This window comes from Hermetia illucens, chromosome 6, assembly GCF_905115235.1.
Source record: "Hermetia illucens chromosome 6, iHerIll2.2.curated.20191125, whole genome shotgun sequence".
Lineage (NCBI taxonomy): Eukaryota > Metazoa > Arthropoda > Insecta > Diptera > Stratiomyidae > Hermetia > Hermetia illucens.
The window spans coordinates 1,675,526-1,694,787 of record NC_051854.1 but is presented as its reverse complement, the minus strand read 5'-3'; the positions used below and the strand labels follow the sequence as shown (position 1 = coordinate 1,694,787).

At 43.0% G+C, this 19,262-nt stretch overlaps 3 protein-coding genes and 1 long non-coding RNA gene across 15 annotated transcripts in view; 1 reads left to right on the top strand and 3 right to left on the bottom strand.

Moving 5' to 3' along the window:
- LOC119658747 overlaps window positions 1-6,504 on the top strand; it is a 58,991-nt gene extending 52,487 nt beyond the window's left edge. For all 6 annotated transcript variants that reach the window (XM_038066430.1, XM_038066427.1, XM_038066429.1 and 3 more), the window contains one exon: window positions 6,148-6,504. The gene's annotated coding sequence lies outside the window, so the exon portion shown is untranslated. The remainder of the gene's footprint in view (window positions 1-6,147) is intronic.
- The window catches only part of LOC119658958, a 113,296-nt gene that overhangs the window by 34,059 nt on the left and 59,975 nt on the right, over window positions 1-19,262 (bottom strand). Inside the window, exons 3-6 of the mRNA XM_038066831.1 lie at window positions 12,283-12,503; window positions 11,724-12,214; window positions 10,238-10,604; window positions 9,980-10,170 (exon numbers count right to left, since the gene is read on the bottom strand). Of these exons, the coding sequence (XP_037922759.1) occupies window positions 9,980-10,170; window positions 10,238-10,604; window positions 11,724-12,214; window positions 12,283-12,503 (1,270 nt within the window). The remainder of the gene's footprint in view (window positions 1-9,979; window positions 10,171-10,237; window positions 10,605-11,723; window positions 12,215-12,282; window positions 12,504-19,262) is intronic.
- Window positions 7,661-9,834, bottom strand: LOC119658751. Its single transcript, XR_005250285.1, has 2 exons — window positions 8,099-9,834; window positions 7,661-8,025 (listed from the first exon to the last, which is right to left on the bottom strand). It is a non-coding gene; the product is annotated as an uncharacterized LOC119658751 (long non-coding RNA).
- Window positions 17,124-19,262, bottom strand: part of LOC119658735 — a 31,329-nt gene continuing 29,190 nt past the window's right edge. For 5 of the 7 annotated variants that reach the window (XM_038066400.1, XM_038066405.1, XM_038066404.1 and 2 more), the window contains 5 exons: window positions 18,999-19,217; window positions 18,430-18,920; window positions 17,967-18,333; window positions 17,721-17,897; window positions 17,124-17,605 (listed from right to left, as the gene is read on the bottom strand). In XM_038066400.1, the coding sequence (XP_037922328.1) occupies window positions 17,472-17,605; window positions 17,721-17,897; window positions 17,967-18,333; window positions 18,430-18,920; window positions 18,999-19,217 (1,388 nt within the window). In that variant the 3' untranslated portion in view covers window positions 17,124-17,471. Of the gene's footprint in view, window positions 17,606-17,676; window positions 17,898-17,966; window positions 18,334-18,429; window positions 18,921-18,998; window positions 19,218-19,262 lie in introns of those variants that run through there. The other 2 variants (XR_005250284.1, XM_038066401.1) reach the window with 2 other exon arrangements.

Sequence of the window (19,262 nt, the reverse complement as noted above, 5' to 3'; positions counted from 1 at the left end):
CATTTCCAAAATATCTGATTTTATCCTATATATCCCTATACCTCGGAAAGTCTTGGCATTTCCCACCGCCTGTGCCACACACAAGCTGAACTCCACGAGAAATTTTGCTGTGGACTTTCCAACCAGAGCAGATCGGAAGACCGGTGGGGTATTCTTCACCGATACCAGAAGCCTGTCGATGGCTGAAGCATGATCCGAGACTCAAGTGTAACCTAGCCATTCTAACCGACACTCAAGTCATTAAGGCCTTGTTCTCACCGGCGACATGCTTCAGGCTGGTGGGGCAGTGCAAAAACATTCTGAACAGGCTTAGATTCAGAGCGGAATGAGCGAGCTGACAGACTGGCCAGCCGGGGCGCTGGTCTTGGCATTTCCTTAGTGGGCACAGTCTGTATGCTGCTGACAACTGTTAAGGATGGAATCTACTCACACTACTTAGTAGCCTCACGAACTTTGTAGCTAAAGCCAAGCCATGGAAACTAAGTAAACCATTCTCTTAAGACCTCAGAGAGATCGCTAACTGCAGAGTGGTGGAACTGCTTTCCTTCGTGAATGCTACGGGTTGGCTGTGAATATCTGCCTCCTTGCTCTCATAACAGGACAGTGGTATCGACTTCTTATCATTCTCGTCTCTAATACAAGAATTAATGCATACTCCCCGACATTACCAATAACTCCAGGATAGAAAGCACGGATCAGAAAAGCAATAGCGGACGCTGTAAGGAAAAATAACTTTATTAACGCCAGAATCACCAATAAAGAGAGGAGGATAATAATAGAGCTCAGAGAGAAGCCCTTATAGTACATGAAAGCAGATAAAGAGAATGTACTAATCTATTGATCAAAGAGGACTACGAAAATCGGTTGGCGATAAGCTGGGGATTGAACCGTATAGAAGATTCAGCACCGATCGGAGTTTGTGGCATCAAAACGGCGCACCAGAGTGTTAATTGGGCTCCTCAGAGCGGCCACTGATACCTACCTACCCCAAACCTGGAGGTCTACAGATTCCAAATAAGTGATTCCTAGGACTTCGAGCCACGCTTATCAGCACGCCTTTTTCAAACACATGATCCACCAGATGCTAACCCTTCCGCATCTCCTCAGTAAGCATGGCGAAAGATATGAAGCACATTTTCGAGGTTGCCACATTGAATGGATACCCCGACCTGGGTATCAGCAGCTGACAAAAAAGCGACAGAAGATACATAAACGACAAGCGCCCACCAAGCTGACTCCGGATAAATACCTTAGACGGAGAATATCTTTGGAATGTTCCTTTCGTTGAAACAAAAACTGGACGTCGTTGTGAGATGCCTGCTAAGAACAGTCAGCTCAAAAATCTTCTGAGATCGGCCAAGGACCCAATCGATCTAATCTAACTTCCTGCACATATTACAGGAAAGAATACTATAAATAGGACAAAGCAGAAGGAAGGTAGAAACACTCCTTGGAGAACACCTGAAGAAAGCAGAGTTGGTGGAAGAAAAGGATGCTACAGTCTTCAGCTTGAAGGTAGCTGACGCTCTTGACAAGGAGGTATATCGTAAGCGTCTCGCGCGGGTACAGAGACGGGGAGCTTTGCAGGGGGCGTATGGGTATCGCACTGCCTCTGAACCGGCCGTGACGGTGATCGCGGGAATGATCCCCGTTGCCCTTCTTGCTAAGGAGCGTCAAGCCATATACAAGCGCAAGGGAGAAGAGCCAAGGGAGGAGGTTTGCTCGTGAAGAACGACAACGCACCCTAGACAAGTGGCAACTCTCTTGGCAAAATGAAACTAGAGGCAGATGGATTGCGCGGCTCATTGGCAATTTAGGTGTATGGCTGAATCGGAAGCATGGTGAGACTGACTATTTCCTTACCCAGTTCCTAAGTGGGCATGGAGGTTATCAGTCTTACCTGCACAATATTGGAAAGGAACGATCTCCGGATTGTGTGTTTTGCAATGGAGTTGTAGACGACCTCCATCACCCTTTTTTTTCTTGTGGTAGGTGGGATGGGATTCGTCAGCAGCTGTATTTAAATACAGGGGATCTCTATCCAGACAACATTGTCGAGGAGATGCTGATGAGTGCTGACAGGTGGAGCCGTGTTGCCCATTACGTCCGGGTCCTTCTCGTTGCTAAGAATATTGAGCTCGACCGGTGGAGGAGCCGGATGGCAGGGGTTTCTTTGCACTGACAGTTCCCTTCCTCTTCTCCGCTCCCGTTGGTGAAAGGAATTCCCTGATTTGAAGGTTCCGCAAAGAGAGAGAGTTCGGGGACTAACCTGAAATAATGTAACAAACGGTTCCAGGCTAGCTCTCTGACGATGGGGGGTGTTTAGTTGGTAGTCCGACGACGTACCGAACCGGGAGTCCAACACTCTGTGGGTAAATGCATTGCCCTACCCTACCTCAAAAAAAAGAAGATGCGTTCCTAGATAGCATCAACCTTGATTCATCACACAATTCTCTCCTACTCTGTAAAAATACTGACCTTCCTTCTGAATGGCTTCCGTTCAATTGTAATATTGCATTTCCCGTTATTTATCGGCGACGACATCTGCGTTTCAACCGTGCAACAATTTAAACCTCAAAAAAGAGAGTTGCCCATGAAGCTTCCAGATCAGCCCACCGAAAATACTGCTTTGCCGACAGCGTGATAGCTTCCTTCAAAGTGACATATCCCCACGACTTCGATGCTATCATCCAATCTTCCTTTTGGCCACAGGGGTCTTCGTCAAGCCCTATCAGAGGACTAAACTTCATGAAAATTTCCGGCCCGCCCGCTTGCATCGCCGAACTTGAATGATTCCGACAACTATACACTCTTCTATCAAAATGTAGGGGATCTAAGGAGCAAGCTGTCGGATTTCAAACTGTCTGCCTTAGCTTTCCAAAATCATGTCATCTGCATTTCTGAAACCTGGCCGGATGACAGGATTTTAGATCCTGAGCTCCTCGAAGGTTACTCTGTCTTCCGTTGTGAGAGAGACTGCGCTGCGCTTGGCAAGACAACTGGCATAGGAGCCCTAATAGCTGTTAAGTCCCCTCTCCGTGTCGAAATCATCTTTTCCTCCTCCTCCTACGATTCTGTCATCATACGTGTCTTTCCGCCAAACGTATGTCCTATTATCATATCCTGTGTATATTTTCCCTGCCTAAGCCCGCCTTCTCTGTACGAGGATTTCTTCGGTAGATTATCAGAGGTCCTAATCGTTTTGTTTCTCTCACTTTCTTTCATCCTCTGTGGCGACTTTAATCTTCCTATGCTCTCCTGGCCCATTACTCCTGGCCTTCCTCCATCCCTAATAACTCGACCCACCCTTCCCTTCCTCTATCCACTTTCATGTACACCTGTGGCGCTCTCCAGTTTAACCTTTCTAGAAACTACTTAGATCGCATTCTTGACCTTGTCCTCCCTAACTTTCCTGTGCGTTGTCTTTCCTAATCCCTTCATGCTCCGTCTTACGTTGCCCCTGTCGTCCATCATCCTGCTCTCGAGTTCGATGTTCAGATATCCCGACTTCATTCCCCTGTCGCTCGCAAGCCTACCAAGTTCAACTTTCGTAAGGCGAACTTCGAAGGTGTGATCTTTGCCCTGGCGTCAATCAACTGGGTCCCCCTTCTCTCTCCATTTACGTGTGACCAAGCACTCACTTTGCATACCATTTTATCTGATCTTCTTCCTTGTTACGTTCCCTCCTCTCCTAAGTGCTTACACTCTTACCCCGTCTGGTTCACCATTGAAATTCACAAAAAACTACGTCAAAAACAGACTGCGAGGAAGAAGTTCCTGCCTTCTACAAGCGATGCAAATCTCTACGTTCCTCGGTCAAATCTTTAGCACGTAACTCCAGAAACGAATATTTGACCAGTGTGGAAGACTCACTAAAGCGGTAAGGTTTCTTAGGTAACTCCCCCCAACTATCTTGTGATTTACTCTGCCGCTACTTTTCGTCAGTCTATGTTCCCTCTCCTTCCTCCGAATTCCTCCCGATAGTGGATGTAGCCTCCCCCCCATCGCCTACCATTCCCCTTCTTACCACTATCCTTGTCGAGTACCTCATTAGCAAACTTGATGCCAATGTCGGACCTGGCTACGAAGGTCTTCCAAACCTTGCTTGCGGAAAGAGGCTCTCATCATCCCCATACACAAAAGTGACGATCGTATGCTTGCCAAGAATTACCGTCCCATTTCCCTCCTCTCCTCCTGTTCCAAAATCTTCACAAGATTTGTCAGCGACTGGTTGTTCGCCCACCTTGGCCAATACATAGTGAAAGAGCAACATGGCTTCATTAAACGTAGGTCCACTGCTTCCAACCTGCTTGACTTTACCAACTTTGTCGCCAAATGTCTAAATTCACGGCAAGAAGTGCATACTATTTACATTGACTTCGTCAAAGCCTTCGGCACTGTAAATTACAAGATGCTTCTATCCAAACTCTCGTTCCTAAACGTTCCCATACCACTTGTTTTATGGCTTGCCTCTTACCTTTCCAACTGATCCTGTCGCGTCTCTTTTGACGGCTGTACTTCCCGCTCCTTCTCCCCCTCTTCTGGTGTTCCACAGGAATCTATTCCGGTCCTTTGTTATTTTTATTTTTTATTAACGACCTTCTTCCCCTCCTTACTTGTCCCTGTTTGCTCTATGCATACGACTTTAAGCTGTTTTCGGCTATATCGTCGCCTATGGACTGTGCTTCCCTTCAATCTAACCTTGACACTCTGGTTCGTTGGTGCTCGACTAATGGTTTAGCGCTAAACGTCAGAAAGTGTCACTCTATGTGCTACTCCCGAAAGTCCTCCCCCACTTTTTTCACCTACTCTCTAAACGGGCATTCCTTATCCTGCTTAAATTCCACTCAAGACCTCGGAGTCACTTTCGACAGTAAGCTCCGCTTTGACACCCATTGCCTCGATGTCATCAATTGAGCAGCAAAATTGTCAGGCTTTATACTTCGCTCCTCCTCTGATTTTGACTCCATCCAACCCTCCTTAGCTCTCTTCAATTCCCTCGTGAGAAATACCCTCGAGTATTGCTCCGTGATCTGGTCACCCTCCCGTAACTGTGATTGTCTTGCTCTTGAAAATGTGCAACGTAAATTCACCCGTTCCCTCCTCTTTAAGAAAAGCTTCCCTCGTGTCGACTACTCCTCCCGCCTCCGCTTTCTGAACCTTCCCTTCCTACAACAGCGTAGATCCTATCTGGATGTATTCACATTTTTTAAACTTTCCTCGGGTCTGATGGACTGCTCCGCCGCTGACAACATCACCTGCCGTCCTGCGCCTTATTACACACGTAGCGCAGACATTTTCAACGTGCCCTTCGCAGAGCTCGAAGTCTACTTTCATTCCCCGATTCCTAGGCTTTGCCGAAATTACAACGCAGAACAGCTTGGTAGGATAAGATTTTCGCTTTCTCCTCCTCCTGAGGACAATAATTAATTCGAGTTTACTCTGTTTGTTGTCCGTTAAATTAAGTAAATAAATAAATATCAGTGCAGCTCCCAGGACCTCTGGGAATGCCATTCCTGCTGATCCAGAAACTCAACTGGACGACCCTCAACGTCGAGCCCATCTGTAATCTCTGTTCTTCGTGGAGCGTCCTTTTTTGAGACTGACCACTTATGTTAAGAGTCAAATCCAGGATGTACGAAATTCCCTGAGCAGAAGGAACCTGGCAACATGTCCTGGAGAGCACCTGAAGGAAGCAGAGGCAGCGGACTTAAAGGGTGCGGCAACTTCCGCTCGAAGGTAGCGTCCTAAATAACCACATTGTTTCCAAGATTGACATGAACAAAAGTCTGGAAATTTATAAATCCCCGAAACCGGACTTCCTAAGAGATTGATCCCAACGGATACTCCTGACTTTCACACCCTGCAATTGTTGAAATTGTGGTGAAGTCATCCTTTTGGCTCCTTTTGTACTACGCCTGAGACTAACCGAGCATTTTAAGGTCACAGTGAAGACGGGGCTCAACCTGCAAAAATGCCAAAAGTGCCATTTCCCTGCAATTGTCCTTGATTTTTCACAACTCTCTGTTTTCCTACAAACTACATCCACCCACCTGAAAACCTTGCTCTTAATCGTTATTTTCTTTTTTCCAATAATGAATTCTCTTTATCGAATCTTTCTAACCATTTCCTCTCATTGATTTACAGGACGACATCCGTGCTTCCTCCGAACATCAGCTTTAACCTAAATAGGAGACAATGGCCGAGGGCTACCAGATCCAGCTCAACGGAATCGCTGCAGATACTTTGTGCCGGGCGACGACGGCATCAGCGCTGCTCCCAGAACCTGTGAGACCGCGATTCCTGCTGATCCCGCAACCCAAGTGGACGTTCCTCAACATCGATCCCATCTGCAGTTTCTCCATCTGAATCTGCTGATCTTCGACGTGCATTGTCCTTTGCAGGAGCCAAAAGTGCCCAGAAATGTCAGACACTCTTTCCGATTTATTGTGTTAATTTTTTGTATTTTGATGAACTTCCGTTAAATAAACTCAATTAATTATTTCCACGAAAACGCTCGTGTTTTTCTTCCAACCATCAACCACCAAACTGCTCTCGCTGGCTCCTTTTCAATTCAAACAGAACGAAAATCCGACCCCGTGGGCCTTCAAAACAATTCAAATTCAAATTCGACTCCGTCACATTCCGGGCAAATTTTCCTAAAAGCGTCGCCGGCAGAATTCCAATTTATTCGACCAAAATACTCGGCCCCCAGAATCCGCAGCAAGCAAAAATTGTACAACAGTGGCTCTCAATTTGTACGCGGAGGCTGTGTTGTGTTTCTCAATCTATATACCATCTATCCGAGACTCAAACTAGCCGATGCACTCCCGATTGTACTAGATTAACTGATGTAGTGGGGTGTTTCTCAATCTATATACCATCTATCCGAGACTCAAACTAGGCGATGATTGTACTAGATTAACCGATTTCGTTCGGTGTTTCTCAATCTATATACCATATATCCGAGACTCAAACTAGCCGATGAACTACGATTGTACTAGATTAACCGATTTCTAGCGGTGTTTCTCAATCTTTATACCATCTATCCGAGACTCAAATTAGACGATCAACTACGATTGTACTAGATTAACCGATTTCGAGTGGTGTTTCTCAATCTATATACCATCTATCCGAGACTCAAACTAACCGATCAACTAGCGATTGTACTAGATTAACCGATTTCTTTTGAATATCTAATGAAATAGATTTGAAGTGTCGCAAATGCAAAAATGCCTCGTTTGACATTAAAATAAAATCATATTCAATCTGTCATGATTTGCCGAAGCATCAAAAGGCATGGATTCGTGGTGAAATTAATTAAAAACTTCCCGTTTGACATTTGTTTGGGGTGATCGAACCGATGGAAAGGTAGTAGTCGATCTAGTCCAGTTTATCGAAATTTATTAGTTTGACAGCCTATGGAGGTGGAACATGTAAACAAAAGCGTAAACGAGGCGCAACGTAAATAAAAACATTTGCACTGATCATCCTTGCTTGCTCCATGTTCTGGGGGCCTAGTACTTTGTTCGAACAAATCGAAATTTGCCGACGATCGGACGGTCTTGGAAAAAATTTAACTGCGGAATGAAAACGATAACAGCTGTGCGGGAACTGCGGAACTTGGATTTGACAGTTGGAGGAAAATAAACATCGGATGGGAGTGGGTGGATGGATCTTCGCTTTATTTAACGGAAATTGATCAAGAATACAAAAAATAAAATTAGTTATGAAAGTGCGCCTAATGTATCTGGACAATTTCAGTCCCTGCAAAGGTCGACAACAATGCTCGCGGAAGAACAGCAGGTTCCGGCGGAGAAGCTGCAGATGGACTTTGGTGGTGTGAAGGATCGCGTCCAGTTGGGTAACGAGATCAGCAGGAATGATGGTCGCTTAGGTGTTGGGAGTTGCACTGATTTCGTCGCCCGGCAGAGAGCATCACCGGTAATTTCGACGAACCGGATCTGTAAGTTTCCTTGACCCGATCTAATTTTTTACAAGCTCGGAGGAAGCTTGGATGTCGTCCTGTGAATAAATGAGAAGAAACAGTTAGAAGGGTTGAATAAAAAGAACGAAAGGATTAAAAATGCAAGATTACAATTAAGCACAACGTATTTAGGTGGAAAGCATATAATGGGCAGGAGAGGACGAAGTAATTGGATGACGGGTCTGCAGCCGTGATTCTGCTAACTTGAAGGTTCCTCTGGAGTCACCGTTAAGTGGTGGCTTTAGTGCAGACGCTGCATATCAGGCACAACTCAAGTTGGGAAGTGGATCACGGTTCATTGACTCTGGCAGTTGAAATGCGGTCCCTTCACAGGATTCCTCTTACTATCTATTTTTGAAGGAGATATGAAGAACTCCTGGCCGGAGAATGCACTAATTACATCACAAATTCCTGTTGATTCCTTTATTACCGTTAATTACAATGTCAGCTCCTAGTAAAAATAAAATTCTAATCCTGGCAGCAGCACCGACCTTTTCTTCCCCTGTTTTTCTGCTTCTTCACCTCCATTGGGTTCCTTTGTAGCTCCACTAGACGACAACAGGTGCAGAAAAAGAAAAATCTGAGCAAATTGTCAGAAACGTGGTCGCAGCCTATGATGCCTCAATGCCAAGGCACAGGAATAGCGCGCACAGATTAACGAATTATTGGTGAAATGACGAAATAAGGCCACTGTGTGCCGAATGTCTGCGAACATCAAGAAAGTATCAACGCACGAATGATAAGCAGGAAAGTGCACAGAGAAAGGTGAGGTTAAAAGCTTGCCAGAGTGAGCTGCGGAAGGCAATCTGTGAGAGCAAACGGAACTCCTTTCAAGATCTGTGCGAAGAGGCCAACCACAACTGTTGTTTTTCGATACGTAATTCTTGCCAATCTACCTATGTGCGCCCCCCAGGACCGAATGACGCTAACGCAGAAGAAGAGAAAGAAGATTTGAAGTGGGACAAAAGCTGAATATCAACTACTTGGGGGTGATGATACATTCAAAACTTCATTACAACAAATACCTGTAGACCACTGATAGCCAGAGTGGGGATCTCGATCTTCCTATATGTAGCCCAAATTTCAGGGAATGGTTGGAGAAAAAGCATGGGAAGAACAATTATAATCGCACTCAATTTCCCAAATAATATCGAGGATATCGGCAGTACTTGGTATCTGTAAGCTTAAATTAGTCAAACTTCGAGGAAAGTCTAATGACATCCTATCACCGAAAAACTCGAACGTTCTATCTATGTTAAACTATGAAACTGAAGGAACCAGGAAAACTTATAGCACAAAGGACAGATCACAGAGTACAGGGGACAGAGGATAGAGTACAAAGGACAGAGGGCAGGGGACAGATGACAGTGGACAGAGGACATAGAAAAGAGGACAGGTGACAGAAGACAGAGAATAGAGGGCAGGGGACTGGGGACAGCGGACAGATTACAAAGGATTAGCTACAGTAAGCTAGTCTATTTCGAAATGTTCTTAGCTGCTAGGAAAGAGAATTGCAGCTAGCGAAGTCTATATTAATAATGGTGGAAATAGTGTTTCGAATTCGGTGCTTGTGAAAGAGAAGATAATATCATGGTTTCATTCCACGAACACAGTCGTGAGTATCAGTAAATCATGAGGCGGCATGCAAGTCAGATGCCTGGGAATTTATCAATGAGAAAGCCAAAGCCGTAACAGACAAGTTAAACATAAGGAAAGGTTACAATTATGTTGCAGGACATGCTATGCATTAGAGCTTAATATGCCAAGATGGCTTCTGAGTGGATCTAACTTTTTCTTTACGACTGAAGATCTGAAATAATGTATGATGAGATCAAAAGAAATGTTGGCTTTACCCTTATTGAAGAATAAGAGCATCCACAGAAGACTTTTCGGACATCTGACGGAAATCTTCCTTACCCGATTAATGGGTATGACTTTACCTGGAAAACTTGCCTATTTAACCTGAAAAGTAACTTTTATCCATAAATATCAAACATCAAAGGCTCCTTTATTATAGAAAAATGGTAATACGAGCTCACAAGCCTTTATCAGTCTTGGGTTCGTATAAAATTCCTGTTTGAATTTTTTCCCTTCTTCAGAGTCTCCAAAGAAATTGGATAGGTCAGCGTCCTCGGTGGGATCTAGAAGTGCTGCTGCCATAACTCCGAACGACGTTGCAATACCTACAGAAAAACAAAAGAAGAGATTATTAGAAGTGTGAACCCTGCAGATACTGTAAAACTGGCTTACCAAGGAAGCACTTTTTCAATACTGCAATATGTAAATCGATGAGTTTCGGTATTGCTTTTGGGTAATTCAGAAGCTTCAAATTCTTCACCAATTCCGTGTGATAAAATTTGATGAAGTGATCAAATTCTTTGGTTTTGATTGAATTTTCGGTTGATGAAACTATGAAGTATATCAGATCATGAACAGGACTTCCATAGCGGGAGATTTGGAGGTCCACAAAAAGGACTTCTTTTGCTTTGCCGTTGTCGTCATGTTGGAACATTATATTGTTAGCCCAAAGATCACCGTGTAAGAGGACATTGAATTCATTTAAATCTTTTCTGAATGCCTCTACATATATGTCCGCAATTCGTTCCTTCAAACTTTCCTAGAAAGGATAATATAGTCAAAATTGAAACATAAAAACAAAGTAAGGAAAGATAAAAAAGATGAAGTGAGGAATTGGAAGGCAAATGAAACAAGAAAGTCACAAGTGCTAGCATCAAAGTATTCAATAAAATGAGGAAAACGTTAGGTTGGTCTGCCAAAGCAATTGACGATGAAAGATCCATAGATATGTGATTGGACCAGGACACTATATAAGGTACACCTTCGGAAAGAGCACTCCATATCACAGAGGGTATCGTAAAGGCATGCGACTCATCGATACCAACACGTTATACTTTCCCCTGTAGAAAGGCCAACTGCTGGTGAAATAGTGAATTGTCATATCTTTGGTTGGCGTGTCATCGGATCAGATGAGCAGCTCAGAGGGCCAGGAGGTGAAACAGCAAGCTTACAAGGGAGTCCAAAGAAACTTGAAGCTGGCTATACAGTGAAACAAGAGGGACTGCTTCAAGCAAATTTGCACAGAGGCGGATATAGACCCATGGGGAAGCGCCTACAGGGTTGTGATGGGGGGATGTAGAGGTCAGGCAGCTCCGCAAATTACATGTCCCGATTTAATACTGAAAATCGTTCAGGATTTGTTCCCTGAGGAGAGCCCAAGGGGTTACAGTCTACAGACATCTTTAGAGGTGGCTGTAATAATCCCACTAACGACGAAAAAAGTTCTGGAGATTTGGGAGCTTACCCAACTGTCCCAGCTGCGACGATATTCTGGGGCAGCCGGAGCATGTTTTCTTCCATTGTCTTAGATTCTGTTAGGTAAGGAAGAATCTAGAGGAGACATTGGGGGAACAGTAGCATCGGAAAATATAATTGAGAAAATGCTTGCATGCCAGGAGAATTAGAATGCAGTGAACGACATGCTAGGGCGGATTTGGTGCAGGTTGACAGAGGCGAGAAAGGCGCGGTTGCGAATGCGATAGAGAGGCTAGAACCATGTCCACCGCGTGGTGGTTCCGCGGGGAAAAGGACAGGAGTTGGAGTGATTTTAGTGGGTAAAAATACCACACGCTGGAACATGTGTACCAATGTCTTTAGAAGACTTCTACCTCCGCGAAAAAAAGACGCGAGACCTTAAAAATGACCTAAGGAAACTTACCATTACACCTACATACTCCTGGCAACTATTCCATTCTCGAAGATGATTACATATCGTGGCCCAAATCACTGGTTGCACAGCTCGAAACTCTTCCCCCATTGCTTCAGAAAACAAATCCTCCATCAACTGTTCGGAATATTGACCATCCCTTTCATAAATGCAAGCCGAAGCAGCATGAAATTGTGCTATTTTGGTCAGGACTAATTCTGCATGTTGCATGTCCATTCCCTGCATTCGATTTATATTCTTAAAATTGCGCACTTTCAAGTCTTCCATTATTAAAATTTCATGTTCTTCTACAGTTTTCCAACATTTAGGTGCGAACGCGACTTCTATGTTGCTATCATGGAAAATCTCTTGGAATTTCGGGACGACTTTACTGTACATTTCGACCTCTTTCGAATAGACTCGAAGATTTTTTCTGAATTCAGCACTTGGATCGTTCGGTGGTATCATTTTCACAATGTATTTGGCTGTGGCCGATGTTCCATCTGTTTTTTAAAGATGTTAGCTTTTACAGATCAGAGATATCAAGAATTAAACTAGCCAGAAAACTCACCTTCCTTCTCAATATCGATGCTGACATGAAACATCAAGGACATATAATTTTCTCCACCGCCTGAACTTTTTACTGACTCAAACTTTTTTATAGTACATTTTCCGAATTGTTTTTCCAATATATCGACAAAAAGATCCTTGTTGATCACTATCGATGCATCCTCAGAAGCGCTCGCTTCTTTGACGTTTCCATTACAATTCCCGTTGGTAGGCATATCTACTCTGGAACCGGCAAGGGAAGTAAAATGTTAATGCTAAAATATGTATATTTAATGTAAGATCAAATTCAGGATCTGCTGCAAACAATATTTAAAGCTTTCAGGATCATTTAATAATAACAATCGTTCGTCGTGGATTTTAAACTGTATTAGAGCACACAAACCTAACGAAACACGTCGTCGACGTCGGGGATAATAAACCAATTTAAGCGGAGTCACTTCTCAGTCTTTTCTGCCATCGAGAAGCTTCTCAATGCAGAGTTCGATCAGATGCTGGCTTTCGGAGTCATCGGGGATTCCCAAATCGCTTGGTCTTCACCGGTTACCTTTGTAGTGCAAACCTGGTAAAGTACATTTTTATCTTGATGATCATATGATAAGCAGTGTCACTGTGTTGGACGCCTATCCTTTACTTCTTTTTCAGCCGTTTTCCGAAAGCTAGATTGATTACAAGCCTAGATCTCAAGGATGCGTTCAAGCAAATTTTACTGAATGAGGCGTCCAAGGGTAAGGCAGTCTTGACAGTTCTAGGGCGACAAACCTATCAGTTCGTGACCATGCCATTTGGGCTCAGCAACACACCTTAAACCATGCAGAGATTGATGGTAAAAGTCATCCGTACTCAAATGCACCACCAGGTTTTCGTATATTTGGATGATTTGTTGGTAATCACAGAGACCTTCGACCAGCAATTGCTGCTCCTAAGCAAAGTGCTCTGCTTAAGACGCGCTGTGTGGACTTTGAAGATCCGGCAGAGCAAATGTATGTGTCTGAAAGAGGCTCGATACTTGGAGCACATCACTGGTAATGGAACGCTTTGCACCAGTCGTGCCAAGGTATGTGCTATTCAAAATTTTCTATTTCTGAAAACTGTTAAACAACTACGGCGGAATATGTGGGTGGTATCAGTGATTTGTACCAAAATACGCTTCTTCTCTATTCCGTCCTGGTCTTCCACAGTCTCGACTTCTCCAAACCTTTCACCATCTATTGTGAAGTAAGCAGATATGGCATAGGAACGGTGCTGATGCAGAATATAGAGGAGATTAACTTCCAATAGCATAAATGTCGAGAAAACTTATTCAGTCTCAGCAAAGCTATATTGTTACTGACCAGAAATATTTAGCAGCGATGAAGAAAGTGCGCAAAATTTAGCTTCTGTAGCGACAGAATACAATTTGTTAATAGGCAAAAGATCATCCGAAGTTGTCGAAGACGATCAAGAGGGGAGAGCTATCCCAAAGCCTAGAAAGAAAACAAAGTTGGCGTAATTGACTGTGAGGACCTCCTACATTTCCGAGTCTCACAAGCAAGGAAGCGTTTGCCGAAGGAACACAGGTTCGGAAAGGTGTTATATCAAGGAATGCTGTATAAATTGCAGAGAGACCTTCCAGAAAAATTCTTTGAGATCCTAAAATCTTATGTGTACGACCACTTACTTAGGAAGGAGGTGCAACACTGTTTCTTTTGTATACCAATGGTATGCCTTGCTATTTGTAAGTGACACTGACACGGACAGCTTTGACTACAATGAACCAAGAATTGGAAAATAAAATTAAACGAAACGAAGAGACTCCAACTGAAGTCATGACCAAGTGGTGGCACAGGCATATGAGGTTAACTATTTAGATACGCTAAACTCAGCTGAAAAAGACACATTATATAAAAGAAGAGTTAAATGCCAGATGGTGACAGATGTACTATCTGTTGGGGAGGAATTCCCAGCTCGCCCTGGATAATAATTTGTCAATTTACTAGCAGATCTTAAGAACCATATGGACGTATGGCATTCAGCTCTGGGGCTGTGCTAAAGAAACAAATTTGGAAGTTATACAAACGTTTAAAACAAAGTGCTTTGAAGGACAGTAGACGCTTCCGGGTTGGTGGACTGAGAATACATCTGGTTACTGAAATCATTAAGGAACATGCGATTAAGCATAACCAATGATTACGCTCATAAGAAAATAACAAAGTTCAAAAGTTGACAGATATCTCAATTATCACGAGACGACTGAAAGGAGGAAAGCCAAATGGCTTACTAGCATAAAAGATATCTTGCCTAAGCTATAGAGGAAACGCCAATTCCACAGAGAAGTCAACCAATGTGCCGGCCTTCTCCCTATAAACGTGAAACTCAAATCTACAATGCTGCTGGATTGAGAAATCTGGGCTGTAGTTTAGCGACAGGTAGTTTTATTGTTAGGTTTGGTCGTTTGAAAAGAATTCGACCTCTTAAAAAACAACAGAAAACACTTTGTTGAAATGTCCATTCCTAGAAAACTCCGGGCCACAGTGAAATCTTTCTTTTTCTTTCATGCTCCACCAACTGCCCCGACCTGATTATATGTGATAAAGTCAGCAATTGATTTAGCCATCAATCTTTCGTTTCCTAACATAACTTTCTTGATAAGGCAGGCAATGTCTGTCTTCCCAAATGTTGTACAGAGCCATACCCAACCCAAGAATTCTCAGGATCAACTTTTCTCCTTTATAGTCAACAAACTCAATTGACATCCACCAGTGAGATTTGAACGACGAATTTCGCTACGACAATCTAGCGCTTTAACCACTGAGTCAGCCGGACCCAAACAATATAAATAGTTCAGGAATTCAGTCAATGCCTATCAGCCTTACAGAAAACACTGCTAGAATCCATGAATCGAGTTCCGGGGTCATTGAAACGAGCCACACACTAATTTTGGTCTTTCCCACTTTCCTTAATTTATTCATAGATTTTTGCATGGGTTTTTCTCTAGCATTGACACTGTAACCATGAATAAATCTGTGGCTGTAAAAGCACATCTGATAACGATCTATTTAAAAAGTACTTGAAGACAAGTCTTTAATAGCAATCCATCTCAGACCCTAGAAGCAGCATTTTTCACATGCTCACCTTTAAAATTCACACAACCTATTCGAAATTTCAAAGAAGATACTTCCAATGTTTGTTAAGCAAAATCACTTGAAAGACTAACTATACTCAGAACTTGCTGGCAATCCCTAGCCCCAGACGACCTCCAATTTCCGACACAATTCTATCTGAATCTACAGTCCGACAATCAGCAATTATCTATAAACTCACTGATAACCAGAAACAGCAGTGTACATTTAGACGATTCTATCTACTCACTATGTTCGTTAAATTAAGATAATCTCTTGGACGCAAAAGTTACTATTTGCATTACTTAGTTTGTGAGATTAATGTTACGTAACTCAACTTAAGACTTCCCATAATGACATTGTAGTGAAGATTACACAAATTTATGCAAGCTTCATACGTAGATTGGTACCAAACAAAAGTGGTATCTGGTGCCTAGTTAGTAAATTGCTAGATCACCCTCTAGATACTTCTGAAAAAAAAAAGGTGCCAAAAGATTTCTGCGATTAAAGTACGCCTACAAAGACTATAGAAGCAGCACATTCCAAGCGCCTCCGGGGAAAAACATGTTGTGCAAGCTCTGGTACTCACAATTATTTACGTTGTCAGAATTAAAGATAAGAAAGATACTGTGGTAGAAGATAAACGGAAATGTAGCTCTGATATCGAAGTTTGCGCGTCGTTTTATAACCGTAGTCATTACGATGCGCTGGAGACTAAGCAGTACCCGAATCAGTGAATTTCCCCCAGGCAAGTTGGCATTAGAAAAGGCCATGCCAACAAGGTCATGGCCACGGTTTTTTGGTCTCCACGCGATGTAATCTATTTGTATATTGATTACTTCTAAAAGAGGAGGGCGATTCATTAGGAATAGTATGCAAACTTATTGATTTGATTCAGCACGCATAATAAAACCACGATGGTATTACTTACCATGGTATAACGCCAGCCAGGACATGACAATTAATTTAAAAATGGCGCCCAACGTGGGGCCTGGATGGAGCTGCGTTTCCGGTAGCCGCTGCCGGAGCTCCCAACGAGTTCAGTTTTCTGAACGCATGAACGTGCACGGGCACATACATTTCTTTGCTTTGTTAGCAAAGATGCGGTGGTACCAGCAAATTGCAGGACTAGTTAAGGTCCCCAATGCACCATTACCCAATCGGCCATTTCTACCATTCGAACGCAAAACGCTTACTGTTGCCGCTGCTTTGGAGACTGTAGCCACGAAGGTTGCCACCGTCTGCTGAAGCTCAGCAATTTGGCCGGTTGCTTCTCACGACGCTTCACTGACGGCGCGCATGCACCTCATGGATTTTGTCAGCAGTGTTTGATAACACCTCCAATGATCCAGAGCCCGTACAGGCCAAGATGGCCTGAGTGTTTTGCGGAAGCTCAACCTCGACCTTATCCCCGCCCAACTGCTTCATCTTACACAGCAATTGGCTCGGAGAGCGGTCGCCTAAGGTGAGCTCCGTCAGTAAGTGATTCAGCTTAGCTGTCGTCCGATTCCCACAATGAACGAAAAACGTAAAAACTCAATCACAACCGAAGCGGAAGCAGTCGATCCCCACTCTCGAAGCAAAATAAGAATTAGGAGAACCCCACACAGTCTGTCCAATTATGTTTGTTTTAATATTTTAAAAATTTAATAAAAAATCCAATATGAGAAAAATAAGTTAAAGTGTTTTACCATCTAATCGTTGCAGTGCTTTTTAGCCTGCGGCATAGCAAACTCACCACTGAGAGGCGAACCGCATCCTATTGTTGGATGCCCTGAATGTCCTGCAGCTTCGGATGAGCTTGGCTTCGATTCGGGGGAAGCGTCGTTTAGTGCTAATGGACGGTGGATTGATGTTCTGGAGAGGCCGTCCAAGCGGTGGCGTGAATCCTGATTGGTTTCCCTTCAATTGCAAAAAAAGTTTGGCAATGTCAAGGTAAACATTATTCGTACGATGTGTGAGTTAGAACATTACGCATCCAAACAAGGTGTTGTAGACGCTGTGCCTGCGATTATTGCAGCTGCTTGCCGGGCGATTGTGCTTGCGCAGACTGCAACTTTATTGATGGCAATAGTGATGTACTTTGTGAGTTTCACTTCGTGGTGAATTGTATTATTCTGGTGGGGAGTGCGGACGAATCCTCGTTAATCCGCTCGCGCCTCATCATATGTATGACCACAGGAATGCCGCTGTGTAAGTGGACCACAGTTGGTACTTCACTAATTTCTGTGAGGAAAAATATGTTGGCCCTATTACCGTTGTGCTGCATAAACAATTAAAGCATAAAAAAATTGAAATATTTGACCATTCGAAAGAAATCTCCCTCAAACATCGAAGGCACCTTTATTACAGAAAAATGGTAACGTAAGTTCACAAGCCCTTATCAGCCTTGGGTTCATATAAAAGTTTTTTCTGAACTGTTTTGCTTCCTCAGACTGTGCCATGAAAAACGAAATGTCAGCATTATCGTTGGGATCTTGAAGTGCAGCTGCCATAGCTCCGACAGATGTTGCAATACCTTCAGAAAATCGTAAAAAAAAAATTCTTAAAATAGTAGCATATGAAGATGCCGGAACCAATCCCTTACCGAGGAAGCACCTTTTCAACACCGCAATATGTAAATCGATGAGTTTCGGTATTGGTTTCGGGTACTTTAGAAGCTTCAGATTCTTCACCAACTCTGTATGATAAAATTTGATGAAGTGATCAAATTCTTTGGTTTTTATTGAATTTTCGGTTGATGAAACTATGAAATATATCAGATCATGAGCAGGACTTCCATAGCGAGAAATCTGAAGGTCTACGAAAAGGACTTCTTTTGCTTTGCCATTGTCGTCATGTTGGAACATTATATTATTAGCCCAAAGGTCACCATGTAAGAGAACATTGAACTCATTTGAATCTCTTTTGAACGCTTCTATGTATACGTCCGCAATTCGATCCTTCAAGCCTTCCTAGAAGGGGTAACATTTAAAAAAATAAATAGAAATAAGCCATAGTGCCTAAGTGCCAGCCCCAGCTAAGATTGAAAAGTACCTAAAGAAACTCACCATCATCTCTACATACTCCTGACAACTATGCCACTGTCGAAAATGACTACATATCATAGCCCAAAGGATTGGCTGTATCTTTCGGAATCCTTCTTCTTTTGCCTCACGAAGTGTTTCATCCATTAATTGAGGTGAATACTTACCATCCCTTTCATAAATGCAAGCCGATGCAGCATGAAATTGTGCTATTTTTCCGAGGACTAGTTCTGCATGTTGCATGTCCATTCCCTGTATTCGATTTATGTTCTCAAATTTGCGTGCTTTTAGATCCTCCATTATTAAAATTTCATGCTCTTCCACAGTTTTCCAAAATTTAGGTGCGAACTCGACTTCTATGTTGTTTTCATGGAAAATTTCTTGAAATTTCGGGATAACTTTGGTATACATTTCAACCTCTTTTGAATACACCTGAAGATTTTTTTTGAACTCGGCACTTGGATCGTTGGGTGGCATCACTTTTACTATGAATTTAGCTGTGGTTGGTGTTCCATCTGGTCCACAAGTCAAATTTAAAAATGGTAGATTTTCCAAATGGTAGCAAGGACCAACTATACTAAGAACTAACTAACCTTCCTTTTCCATATCTATGTTAACACGAAACATCAAGGACATATAATTCTCACAACCTTCTGAACTTTTTACGGATTCAAACTTTTTTAGAGTACATTTTGCGAATTGTTTTTCTAATACATCGACAAAAAGATCCTTATTAATCAAGTCCGACGCATCCTCACAGGGGCTAATTGTTTTCATGTCTCCATTACAATCTCCGTTGGCAGTCATTTTGGCTATAAAATTCGAAAGGAAAGTAGATTTTTAATACAAAGGCACAT